This window comes from Eublepharis macularius, chromosome 13 (assembly GCF_028583425.1).
Source record: "Eublepharis macularius isolate TG4126 chromosome 13, MPM_Emac_v1.0, whole genome shotgun sequence".
Classification (NCBI taxonomy): Eukaryota; Metazoa; Chordata; class Lepidosauria; order Squamata; family Eublepharidae; genus Eublepharis; species Eublepharis macularius.
Window position 1 is genome coordinate 68,924,164 of NC_072802.1, and position 13,653 is coordinate 68,937,816.

General features: G+C 45.4%; 1 protein-coding gene across 3 annotated transcripts in view; it reads left to right on the forward strand.

Annotated features, from left to right (window-relative positions):
• PITPNM2 (phosphatidylinositol transfer protein membrane associated 2) overlaps positions 1-13,653 on the forward strand; it is a 100,456-nt gene that overhangs the window by 26,117 nt on the left and 60,686 nt on the right. For all 3 annotated transcript variants that reach the window (XM_054996354.1, XM_054996355.1, XM_054996356.1), the window contains exons 4-6: positions 509-742; positions 1,531-1,857; positions 8,568-8,663. In XM_054996354.1, coding sequence (XP_054852329.1) covers positions 509-742; positions 1,531-1,857; positions 8,568-8,663 — 657 coding nt within the window. The remainder of the gene's footprint in view (positions 1-508; positions 743-1,530; positions 1,858-8,567; positions 8,664-13,653) is intronic.

Genomic DNA, 13,653 nt, shown 5'->3' on the forward strand with positions numbered 1-13,653 from the left:
TACCACAGATAATTCTTGGAATATGTAAACGAGAGCCAAGGATTTGTAAGTGGGAGCTGTGATAGAATTTACATTCCTTGCAGGTTTTGTCTGTTTAATCTTCAGACTGTAGCAATTCCTGTGGAACTCTCACTTGAATTTTATCTGTGTTCTCTGGCAGCGCTTGAAATAATGGGAGATTGATATTGTAATGGCCAATTTAGTTCTGCTGGAATGTAGCATTGTTCAGAAGAGATGCTGCAGTCAGATGTGACAGAGAAATCATCTTTGCATGAAAATACCATCTCTGAGAGGAGGTTATATTTCTGGCTGCTGGAGAGAAAGTAAACACAGGGGTTGACTGGCACAAACTGTGTAAATATCAGATGCTTCCATTTAAATAGTAGTAGGCTAAGTGGCTATTGTGTTTCTGTAGTTCCTAGAATAAAACCAGACTTTGGAAGAGTGTTTTGATGTTTAGAGTTTATATTTTATTGGGGTTTTTTAACCTGATTTCTTCTGCCTTCAGATCCCATTGACATTGTTAAAGATCCCATCCCCCCCCATGAATACAAGTCCGAAGAGGATCCTAAGGTTTATCAATCGGCGAAGACTAAAAGAGGGCCTCTGTCAGAAGACTGGATCAAAGAGCACAAGAACAACCCTGGCAGAAGCCCTATTATGTGTGCATACAAGCTGTGCAAAGTGGAGTTCAGATACTGGGGGATGCAGTCCAAAATTGAACGCTTCATCCATGACGTTGGTGAATATTTCCACCCTGTTGTTTCTCTTGAGCATAGGCACTGTGCCGTGGTCAGGGTCATTTGACCCTGGCTCAACCAGACAGACAGTCCTAAAAAAGTCCTGAGAAGCTGGTCCAAAGACCTCTCCTTCTTCCCGGAAACTGCTGTGTAAAGCAGATTTGGCCTCGTTGCTAAAGGCTGTGTTCAAATACGATGACAAACCAGAAACAAGCCTTGGGAGCTCTCAGTCTCACCTACGCCCCTCTTCTCTCATTCACAAACCAGTGTTGAAATGTGATTTGTAACTGGTGTGCGTGCAATAGGGGGGGAAATGGTTTGTTAGAAATGATTTTCAATTTCCAAGCGACACATGAGGGAAGAGGGAGACGGAAGAGAGAGGATACAAGCTCAGCCCTTTCAAGGCTTGACTCCATGATAATAAACCTTGGTTTGTGGTTACATCAGAATGTAGCTGTAGGCCAAAGCTCTGCTCCCGGGGGGGAAAAACACAGCAGCACCACAATTTTGTAGTCTCGAGAACATTGGACAGCCCTTGCAGAATGTTGTCCCTAGAATCCCAGGTAAAGAAAACAAAGTTAGAACGGCTAGTCTGTTGGACAACAGTTCAGGCTCTCTGTGACACTTGGAGCTTATGAGGGAATAACAGCCAATGAGACTTCAATTCTGAGAGGAGGAATCCGCATACCTAGAGGGGAAAAAAGTAAAAAAATTGAATGCAGTGGTAGTAAATTGAAATGTGGCGAACGGCTGGATGGACCCTAACTGCTGGCCCGCTGTCCTTTTGCAGGTTTGCGGAAGGTGATGGTGAGGGCCCACCGGCAGGCTTGGTGCTGGCAGGACGAATGGTACGGGCTTACCATCGAGGACATCCGGCAGCTGGAGAAGGAGGCCCAACTGATGCTGGCGCAGAAGATGGCCCAGTTCAGCTACAGCGAGTGTGAGTCGGAGCAGCATCTTTCCAAAGACTCTTCGGGTGACAACGATACGGAAATAAAGGCCATATCCCCGTCTGCTGAGGCAGCAGACTCCACTAGCAATATCGGTGAAGCCTTGTCAGGGCGTGTGCTGACCAAGCAGTGGTCGACGTCTTCCAAGTCCTCTTCGAAAAGAGGAGGTGAGTTGTGTTCGCTTTCAGTGAGACTGGTTTTGTCTCGTCATCTTGTTAATCGTTTTGGGACATGTTGGAATAATACAAAGCTGGAGGGGCTCACACAATACTGTGCTCTGATCGCTAGTGCTAGGGTGCTGTCTCGAGTCTGCGGGAGGAATGTTTCTCTCCCCCTCCCCTAAAATGCACCATTAACTGAGCAAAAGCCTGCCATTGGCCGGTTCCCTCTCCATGTGCTATCACTGTGCTTATCCAGCTGTGCCCCTGCAGTTCCCTTTGCAGAAGTAATTTTTAGCTTTTCTTCAAATGCAGTTGCCAAGAGCGCTAGCTAAATGCAGAGAAAAAGGTTATATTGGCTTGGTGCTAGTTTAACTGTCATAGCTTTCTCAAGTAATCTTGAGAACTGTAGCTTAGTAAATGTGTTTAGATCTCACAGTTCCCTGGGGAGAAGAAATGGACTACAGAACCAACTGGTATGAGGTTTAGCTATGCCCTTTATAGTGTGGCCAAGCAAAAAGATCCTCTGGAGGATAAAGGACTTGAACCCCTCTTTCCTGGATAGTTTATGTCTTACCCTTGTGAGGAAGATGTAAGCAAGAAAACCAAGCAACACAAAGACAAGGAAGAACTCTCTGCCAACTCAGGGAACACCAGGGTAAAAAGATAACCATAACTTTGCAAATTAACAAAAGCAAGAAATCTTCAGAAATCCGTCTAAGGAAGACCAAATCATTTTGGGGAGTAATGGAGTGATGAGAGTGATGAAAGGAAAAGTGAGGAGCGGCCGGATAACTGGAGAGGAGATTTTCCAAATCGTTTCCCCATCCCTCTGTTCCTCGTTGTAAACCCAGTTCGTCAAATTCCAGTTCTCAGATCACTTTGGGCTACATTGATTCTCTGTAGTATTCATCATGGTAGGTGTGTTTCATGACGGCTTCAGGTGTTGGTTTCTCACACTGAAAAGGAACCTTGCTGCATTGCACACCATACATGTTGAACTGGAGTATGCAAGAAGTTTCCAGATTGACTTACCGCTGGACAGGGCTTTTTTTCTGGGGAAAGAGGTGGTGGAACTCAGTGGGTTGCCCTCGGAGAAAATGGTCACATGGCTGGTGGCCCCGCCCCCTGATCTCCAGACAGAGGGGAGCCATGTGACCATTTTCAAGAGGTTCCGGAACTCCGTTCCACCACGTTCCAGCTGAAAAAAGTTTCTGCTGCTGGATTAGTCCTCACAGAGGATAGCAAGCAGTCCTTTGAAAGCTTCCTGTTCTGTTGCTTTGAAGGCAGATTCTGCAGTGCAGAACATTATACTCCCTCTAATGGACAGGAGGATGCATTTTTAATAGGCCTACCACTTGGAGGTGTTAAGTTCCTTTTAAAAACGACTGGCCAAGGAAATGTTCAACAGGTCGGGTTTCCTCAACTGTGGTGTTTTGTTCCGGCCTCTCTTTGGCTGAAGATAAACAGCAGCTTTTCCAGAGGAGTGACAGGGGTAGGGTGAAGCCCTGACCTGAATAGCCCAGGTGAGCCTTATCTCAACAGATCTCAGAAGCTAAGCAGGGTTGGCCCTGGTTAGTAATTGGATGGGAGACCTCCAAAGAAGACAGGGTAGCAGAGCCAGGCAATGGCAAACCACCTCTGTTAGCCACATGCCTTGAAAAACCCCACCAGGGGTCGTCTAAGTCAGCTATGACTTGAAAGAAGGTTCATTTTTCAGAGTGGACCCAATGTAGTGTGCGTGTGTGGTGTCCCAGACTCTGGTCCAGGTGCTTAGTTAAACGCCACATGAACAAAGATGCTGATGGGATGAGTGTGCAGAGTATGTTTGTTGGTGGCTCTGGATCATACTACCCTCTTCCTCTTGCCCTAGTTCTTCCCAAATAGCTGCAGGTAGAGAGGGTCCTAATTGCTAGGGCTGACAGGATTATGGGAACAAAGAAGAATCCTAAGTGCTGGCGTTAAGGGTGGCAACACGCAGTCAATCTGATTGGTTAGATTAATCGATTACAGATATTTGGAAAGGCTAAAAATTTACCCTGCTTTAATTGGGCAGCTGATTTGAAAATTAATTTTTATTATAAACATTTATTAAAAATTTCAGATGGCAAATGCCATCTTAGAAGAGTCAGCCATTCCCCCTTGACTGAGAAAGAAGAGGAAACACCTCTGCTAAGATAGCAAGCTGGGGATCCGTGAAGAATTGCACGAGGGAGGAACAATTCAGAAATCCCACCGCAAATCTTTGTTCAGAAATTCTAAGGAACTTGAGGAGGCTGAATTTTCCTCCTCCCCTGCTTCTTCTCCTTTTACTCAGCTGTGCTCAACCTTCCTTGCTCCTATAGCATATTCTGTCTGCATCAGGCCAGTTTGTTTCTGGGTCTTTTCTTCTGGTTAACTTACAGTGTCATATTTTTCAGTATCCTTTCAAGTGTTTGAAGTATAGAAACCTCTACCTTATCTGTGGGTGGTCTGCTTTTGCGGCATGGTTGGCATGGTGGGTCGGTCAGCTGCTTTGCTATTCGTTATAGTGATTCAACATTCATCCAAAAAACCCTTATTTTCCTTTTTTGAACCATTTTATTTCTCCTGTATAGACTTAATTGATTTATCAATCAGTTAACCAACATTTGTATGAGCACAGAGAATTCTGGTTGAATTCTTACAGTGGAGCTTCTGAGATGTGGCTTGTTCTAGAGAAATGTGAAATTAAAAAAAAAAGAGATTTGTTTGATTAATCAGCTGGAGAGTCCTTTAATTGGATGAAGGCCCTCGTATCTTTGCACCTGAGCTTGATGCGACACAACCCCTAGCCTGCAAGCAAAGCAGGACTTGTATTGACAACATCGAAGGATGCAGTGGAAAAAGGCATAAGGTCAGCTGGGGTGGGGGAGCTCAAGAGAGGAGCAACAAAAGTCCTTTGAGATTTGCAGGCATGGAAACTTCTACTGTGGCATGATGGCTTCTGGTGACGAGCTGTGCCCAGACATGTGCTCATCTGATGTGAAATGCTAGACACGTAAGAAGCAGCGCTTAAGGAGCTCTGGTGTGATTAATGCTTGAATCTCATAATCTCCTGTTTTGGAACTCTCTGGAATATACTGACCATGATACAAATATCCTCCCCCAGTTGTGCAGTTCTTGCTGTTTTCCCCAGACGACTGTGGCTAAGTACAGGAGGGAGCCAGTGTGGTGTAGTGGTTTGAGTATCTGGGAGATCTGGGAGAACCGAGTTTGAATCCCGCCTCTGCCACGCAAGGTGACCTTGGGCCAGTCACACACTCTCAGCCCAGCCTACCTCAAAATATTGTTGTGAGGGTAAAATGGGTGGCGATGAGAATCATGTAAGCCACCTTGGGTCCCCATTGGAGAGAAGAGTGGGGTATAAATGAAATAAATAAATGTTGCTGAACCTTGGGAGGGAGGTGCACAAAATTTGACGGACAGGATCCTGAGCCACGCAGGGCCTTCATCCTTGTATACCCCCAAACATGATTTGGCTGAGACCATCTGGCAGAGGACTCTTCTTGCCATCAATAGAGAAATGCTCTTCTCATTTTCCCCATGCTTACTCCAGCTTCTTACTTACTTCTAGGATGGGGAGCAGGGAAGGTAGAATAATTTTAGAACGATGGCCTGTGCTCAAATGTTTGAGAAACGTTGGCTCAACGTGTGAGTAATGTGCTGTCAAGTCTTAGCCATTTTATGGCAACCCCGTGGGAGAGAAACACAGGTGGGTTGCCATCGCTTGCCTCTGTGTCGCAACTCTGGACTTCTTTGCTGGTCTCCCATCCAAGTACTAACCCAGTACTTGTCCCATCTTAACTTCTGAGAGCTGACAAAATCAGGCTAGCCTGCGCCATGCATGTCAGGGCACTGGCTTCGTCCTCAGAGCTATTTACCTCCCATGGTCTCATGAGCATAGATATATTGGCATAGGCATCTGGTATATAACAAAAGTAACCAATGAAACATCCACTGCTACCTCTATGAGATTCCGTCCTGTTCTTCCAACCCACATCCTGTGTGTAGAAGCTATAGCTGGTGGCTGCGTTGCTCTGCATCTGATGTGGCCAGTGAGAAACTATTGGCATCTCCCTGACCCTCAGCATCGTGCTCTAGCTAAGAGGATGCTCCCTTTTGTTTCAAGCTGGATCCATTTAACTAGGGAAGGTAGTGAGAGAAGCCAACGGCAGCGATTCAAGTCCGGGAAGCACATCACACGGGCATTGTAATCTTCTCCTGTGCTAGGTTTAGAAAACTGCTGCACTCGATGCCGAAAGAACTGCTCTGATTTCTGGTTCATTGGGATGGGGAAGTGGGTGCTCCACCTTTTTATATGAGGGCTGATCAGTCTTATGCTGTCTAAGTGAGACCCCTGGTGTAAGTGGGGACCTTTGTGACAAGTTTGCCTGTATTATTATCTGCTCTATTTTTAGCATCTATTATGTGAGGACCTTTGACGTCAGTCTAGAGTGATTTAGCTGTGTCTTGTCAATCACTCTGCTCCCTTATTACCAAAGGGATGGGGTGGGATAGATGGCAGCTATAGAGTGAATAGAATTCTGAAGCCATCATTAGCCTTGCAACAGATTGGGGGGGGGTGTGGAGTGGGGGAGGCAGTGGCCTTTCACATGACAATTAGTAAAATTAGAATCCCAAAGTAGTTGGCTGGTATGCTTGGCCTTCTTTTGGCGGCACAATAATAAATAGGTTTTCATGCTGCAGTGTCAGTTTACAGGAGCCCTTGGATGTCTTCTAGTGACTTGATGTGAATTTAACAAGCTCTGGCCGTTTCGCGCTGTCTTGATTAGGAAAGATGTGGTTGCTGGTATTGTGTGGGTTTTCTTGTGTGTTACCCAGCACCAGACATCAGAGAGTGAAACTTAAGAAGTAAAATCAAAATCAGCTTTAGAGGTGGGGAGGCCAGATATTTGCAGGGTTCTCAAGGACCCATTGGCACAATACTGCCACCATTCTTCAGGCCAAATAATATGCTATGCTCAGTTGCATGCTTTTTTCTCTTGAAAGTTTTAGTTTTAATTTTAAAGCAACCCCCGGTTTGATAACTTGATAGATCAGGAGCAGAAGATTGGGGGTAAAGGACTCCATAACTTTAACCTTCCTTCCGGTTCTGTGTTCAAAAGAGTTTTTGTAAGCTGCTTTCTTACCTGTGGGGGGAAAGCCCCTCTTCTTGTGGAGAAAATCTGGTTGCGGAGGGTGGTTTTGGCTGAGCCTATTAGTCTAGCTGCAAGGGATCGGTCTAGGCAGCCCTTTTCCTCTCACCGCTCTTTTGCTCTCATTTGCAGAATTTGGGACAGCTTTTCAATTTAAAAATATCAGGTGAAAGAATCTTGCCCACTGCATGCAGTGTTTAGTTTGGCCCTCTCAGTGTATGGCGCGGTCAAGAAGGTTAGAGACAGTGTGAGAGAATCCATAGGTGCCTATCCCACCTCTTCTCATTAAGAGGGCCTACTTAAAAGGTGAATAACACTTACTTGTTAAGATGTGACTTGCCTGGTGACCCACAAGAGCCTCCATTTAACAAGGTATTGTCCATGGAGGACAACATATGATTTTTGTGCAGCATGCCTCACAAACTGTAGAGGCTGTGCTGTAATTTTCTCCCCGCAGCAATGGCCGCCGTTCTGTGCATGCTTTGTGTGTTGTCTCCCCATGTGGAGAAGCAGCCTGCTATTGACATGTGGGTTTATGGTAATTCAAAGACAAGAGACTTCGCCACCTGGTGGCAGAGGGTCACGTGAAGGCAGCCCCCTCAGGAAGCAACTAGATGAGCTGGAATTAGAAGTGTGACTCTTACCATGCAGAACTGAGTGGCCAACACTGGCTCAACGGCAGCTTTGCATGCAGAAAGCCCCAGGTCCAGTCACTGGCCTCTCCAGTTAAAGTATCTCAAGTAGCAGGTGTTGGAAGAGCCATTGCCAGAAAGGTGACAGCACTGAGCTCCATGGACTAGTGGTCTGACCCAGTATCCGATAGGCACCGATGCCATCACATGTATTGGACTGAGAGCCAATTTACACGTGACATCATCCACGTGACTGGTTGACACATGTTGTGGAGGAGTTCCCGGCTTGGAACCCCTGATTTGGGTTGGCAAACAGCGGTGCACAGAGAGAGCAAGTTTAAGACTCCCTCTCCCCACACACCCTTTTTACTGCCCTCAAATGCCACAGGGAGCCACTGTTTTCTCTGCTTGGGGAAACTTGCTTATAGCTCTCAGTATACATAAGTTTCTGCCATAGGGCACATAACGTCTCCCCTGGGCCATTTCAAGCCTAAGGAAGAATTCTGGGTGACTCGAAAGCTTGCCGTCTGTTTTCTTGGTGTCACATACTGTTTTACTGTCACCGTGACTTTGGAAGGGGAACGTTTAGAATCAGGCAACTTCCTTTCCTAATTGCCAACCTGAAAACTGAAATGATTTTACACATCCTCTCAATGCTTATAAATAGCTGCCCTTTGGAAACAGCAGCCGAGGATTGCCGAGCGCAGTGCTCTGGCATCTCAAACAATAAACAACGCTTGGAGGAAAGTTTGACATCACATTGACATCACGGGGAATGCTGTGTGCTAACACTTAGGGGATGGATTTCCAGCAGGGACCGCCCAACGGTCTCTCTGTCGCGAAAGGTACACACAGACTGCCTTGCTTTCTGTCCCTGGCTTATTGCTTAAATCCTGTCTGTTTCTCCTAGCAAGCCCCTCGCGCCATAGCATATCGGAGTGGAGAATGCAGAGCATCGCCAGAGATTCAGACGAGAGCTCAGATGACGAGTTTTTCGACGCACATGGTAGGTGGAGCGAAATTAGAGCAGCTGCTAAATTGGGTTGGGTGTGAACATATATGCACATCTGTGCGCGTACGAGAGTGTATGTGTGAGACAGAAAAATTCTCCTTATTTGAAACTGTGTCACATTGGTAGCAGAAACTGATTTGCGCCCATGATAGAAAGCCTGCGTGTATTTTTTTCCCCCCTCAGCAGGTCTTTCTTCTTAATATGGGGACTTTTCATGCACACAGTATTATGTCTACAAATTTAAGTGTGTGTGTGTGTGTTTTTTCCTTTTGAAGAAGACCCCAGCATTTCAGTGTTCGATGCAAAAAAACCTCTGGTGGTAGAAATAGAAAACCAATAATCAACAATTGCTGCATTTTAATGATATCCCAAAACAGGTTGTTTTATGGTGGGATCAGATCTTGTTTTAGGTACAATGAGCCTGCAGCCAGTACGTGATACGTTTCATTAGGGGACAGAACATGGGAGGATCTCTGTTGGTTAAATGCAAAAAAAAAAAAAAAAAGCTGTGGCTGTAAAGTGACAATTTGTCTGCTTTGGGGTATTGCAATACTCTTTCTGTTTAGAGAGGTTAGCAAAAAATATGATTATTGAGAGCCAAAATAGTGTTGCGCATTGGTTATAATGTTATAGTTAGACAAGGCAGGCCTAGATTCACTAGGTAACTAGGTATCTGCGGGACCGTCTCTCCCCATATATTCCCCAGAGGACTCTCCGATCGGGAGCAAAACAGCGATTAGTGGTCCCTGGTCCCAAGGAGGCCCACCTGGCCACGACGAGATCCAGGGCTTTCTCGGTCCTGGCTCCTACCTGGTGGAACGCTGTGTCTAGTGAGACCAGGGCCCGGTAGGATTTATTGTATTTCCGTCAGGCTTGCAAGACAGAGTTGTTCCACCAGGCTCCTGGCTAAGGTTGGGCCTCCGCCGGCCTGGGGGGGAAGGAAATTTAAACTCCCCCCACCCGTGAAAAACTGCCCACCACAGTATGCGTGCAAAATATTACAAGTCTTCCTGATGCTGCCACCGCACAGTACAAAATGTCACTGTTTTAAATGGTGTTTTAATATTTAATATTTATACAGTTGTAATGTTTTAAATTGTTTTAAAATGTTGTTAGCCGCCCTGAGCCCGCTTGCGGGGAGGGCAGGATATAAATGTGAAATAATAAATAATGATAATAAATTAATTAATTCTAGGTTAGTCATTGCATCTCATCACCGTCCTGTTTGATTTTTTGAAATATCTAAAAATACTCACTGTAGTACAACCATAAGAAATAAATAATCCAGTCCTCTCAACAGTTTTAGGATGTGAAGGCCGAGACCAAAAACCACACAGGAGGTCCGAAATGTGATTGTAAAGCAGCTTTCCTTCATGGCCTCCAGTCAGTTCAGAAATCTGGTCCAAACTTATTTAAAATCGCTTCTTTATTCACACATCCAAAATGCAGTCTTTATCTGCTCAGAGCTGTCTTTCTATTTTCCATACATGCACACCAACAGGGGGAGAAAGGGTGACATGTGCCGTTTCAAACCTTAGCATCAGCTTGTTTCCCAGGGCAAGTGTGAGGATTAAATGGCAAGTTCCTTGTGCCTGTATCCCTAAGAGGAAAGGTAAGATGTAAGCAGGGCTTTTTTTCTGGGAAAAGAGGTGGTGGAACTCAGTGGGTTGCCCTCAGCGAAAATGGTCACATGGCTGGTGGCCCCGCCCCCTGATCTCCAGACAGAGGGGAGCTTAGATTGCCCTCCGCGCCACCAAGCGGCACGGAGGGCAATCTAAACTCCCCTCTGTCTGGAGATCAGGGGGCGGGGTCACCAGCCATGTGACCATTTTCAAGAGGTTCCGGAACTCCATTCCCCCGCGTTCCCCCTGAAAAAAAGCCCTGGATGTAAGTATAATCAGTAGCATTAAGCGAGTTAATCAGTAAGGTATCAGTATCCGAAGAGACAATTCTCAGAAGGGCTTGAGGTCTGGACATTTTTTCCACATGGCTTAACCAAGGGTGAGGATAGAGGTAATATTTAAAGATAGGTTCTAGCGGCATAAGCCCAGTATCCTCCGAGCCACGCAAATTGGTAGGACAAGTTTTTATCAAGTTGAATAGCGCCCTTCTGCACACACCATCCCTTTTTAGAAGTGCCACGTGTACATAAATAGGATCATCCTTTACCTTGTTGAAAGAAAGAAAACATTTAAAGAACTTGGCTGTTAGGTGCTCCCGGAAGCTGAGTTCTGCTGCAGGTTTGCAGAACTTCCCTTGAGAGCCCTTTTCAAAGCTGAAGGAGGAAAGATACATTTGTGCTGAATGCAGTGAGGGTGCTTCTAAACCAACCCAAATATTTTTGAAGGTGGAACTTCCATTATTCAGAACCTCTTGGCCATAGACCAATTGAAACACCTGCACTTGCTTTATTGAAATAAGCAGAGACAACTGTCCATTAAAATGGGAAGCTTTTAGCTCAAAGGCTGGGTATAAATTTTGCAAAGAAATACATTTTAAATATATATTAAAATATTGCCAAATAGGGTAGACAGTACTGGGCTAGATGAGCCAATAATAATAATCTGATTCCATATAGCCAGTTTCATGTGCTCTGTGCATATACACTTCTCTGTCTGTAAGGCTGTGGTTCAGAGCACATGCTTTGCATATAGAAGGTTCAAGGTTTTATTATGCCTTTTATTTATTTGATACATTTATATACTGCGTTTCTGCCATCGTATTCAAAGTGGTTTACAATTCAAAAGAACACATTAAAAAAACAGTTCTGGGAAGGGAGGAACTATGTGATGGTTTCAGACCTTGGTAACTCCATTTAAAGGATCTTAGCTAGCAGGTGCTGGGAAAGATCTTTCTGTACCTGAGACCACAGGGAACCGATGCCAGAGTAAACAGAAATAATCCGGATGGACCAGCTGTCCATAAATCAGCTTCCTAAATCAGACCATTGCTTCTTGGCTTGACAGTCCACCAAAGCAGGTTAATTTTGAAGCTGAGAATGTTTTACAAACGAACAATGTTGGAGGAAAGAGTTCACCAAACCATGTCTTAAATCTGATTGGTGCTAGCAAATGTAAAGAAACATCAGGTGAGTTCCCAGCCCAGTCATTTGGGCTTTGGCACTAAACTGAAGCTCGGAGGTACTTTTATGTTATAGCCTGAAACATTGCTTGAGTAGATTACGTGGAGCTGGATGAGTGAGTGATCTAACTTGGCATAAGAACATAAGAACATAAGCAAAGCCATGTTGGATCAGGCCAGTGGCCCATCCAGTCCAACATTCTGTCACACACAGTGGCTAGAAATCCAGTGCCATCTAAAGGACTGTCAGTGAGGCCAGGACACCAGAAGCCCTCCCACTGCCTTCCTTCCAGCACCAAGACAACAGAGCACCACCTCCCCACAAAGAGAATACCATCTATCTCCTGTGGCTAATAGCCACTGATGGACCTCTGCTCCATATATTTGTCCAGTCCCCTCTTGAAGCTGGCAATGCTTGTAGCTGCCACCACCTCCTGTGGCAATGAATTCCATGTGTTTATCACCCTTTGTGTAAAGTAGTATTTTCTTCTATCTGTTCTAACCCGACTGCTCAATAATTTCATAGAGTGCCCACGAGTTCTTGTATTGTGAGAAAGGGAGAAAAACACATCTTTCTCTACCTTCTCTAACCCGTGCTTTATCTTGTAAACCTCTATCATGTCTCCCCTCAGTCGTCTTTTCTCCAGGCTAAAGAGCCCCAAGCGCCTCAATCTTTCCTCATAGGGAAAGTGTTCCAACCCTTTAGTCATTTTAGTTGCCCTTCTCTGTACTTTTTCCAGTGCTATGATAAGTGCTATGCATAAGACAGCTTTGCATTTTAGGCCATTTTCAAATAATGTGGCAAACTCCTATTTGTACATGACAGGTACAGACACAGATTCTTGCCTTGCTTGCTTGCTCTGTCCTGACTCCCCCATCCTTTCCCCTTGTGCAAGAAGCGTAATTGAAACCTTCCTGGTTTGGAAAAACTTCAGTCAAGTTTGTTTCCTTCCCCCAAACTGTGCATGGTGGGCAAAGCATAGCAGCAGTTTGTCATGATGCCTGAGTATGTCTCAGAGATTTATTAGACCCGTGCTACTGGATCCTCAATTGCAATTGCGCAAAGACTTGGAAGGGAAGTCTTTTCAGAATCAAAACCTCACTCTCCGTGCTCCACCAGAGCAAGACAGTCTGTTTGCTGTGCTGTTAGTTATAAAAATGTCTATAACCACTGAATGGAAAGTAAGTACTTACAGTAACAGAAGATAATGGAAATCTAAATCACCCACTGGCCTCTATACTTTAATCCTGCAGTGACTGACTTTGTTCGTAGAAATTCAATTAATGTCATCTGACCCATATCCCTGCCAAATATATTCATCCTGAATGAATGCTGGCAGCATTCGGTATAGCCTGTTTTGAAATATGTCCATCACTTTCTGGGCTTGTTTTGTTTTGGTCCAATTAGCCTTGTTCCTGACTCTAAATATTAAGATATTTCTGTGGCATGGTAGGTAGTATCCAGTGGAAATCTGACCTTGGACACACAGTGCATTGGATGGGATATGCATTAAGAAGTTTCCCCAGTGGTGGCTCCACGGGGCCATTTCGGGATGAGGAAAAGGCCTAGGAGGAGGGGTGTCTAAGCCCCTTCTCCTCCTGCATTATGGTCCAAACCCAAATGCCTGGGAAGCATGGAACTCTCAGACCACCTTTGTTATCACAGCTTGGGGTACCGGGGGGGGGGGGGGGAATGGTTCATGTAGTTAAGCCTTTTGCAGTGGTCCTCCTCCCTCCCACTGTGCTACTCTTAAAGGCTCTGAATGACCCTTGGCCTTGAACTATTTCATAATTTGGGGGAGCCAATGGCACAGCGTGGTTTCTCAAAGCTAGCTTGTTAAGCAGTGTGAAGGCCGAATGAAAAGCTCCTGCAGACCAGGGGTGGAGGAAGGGCTGGGCCATA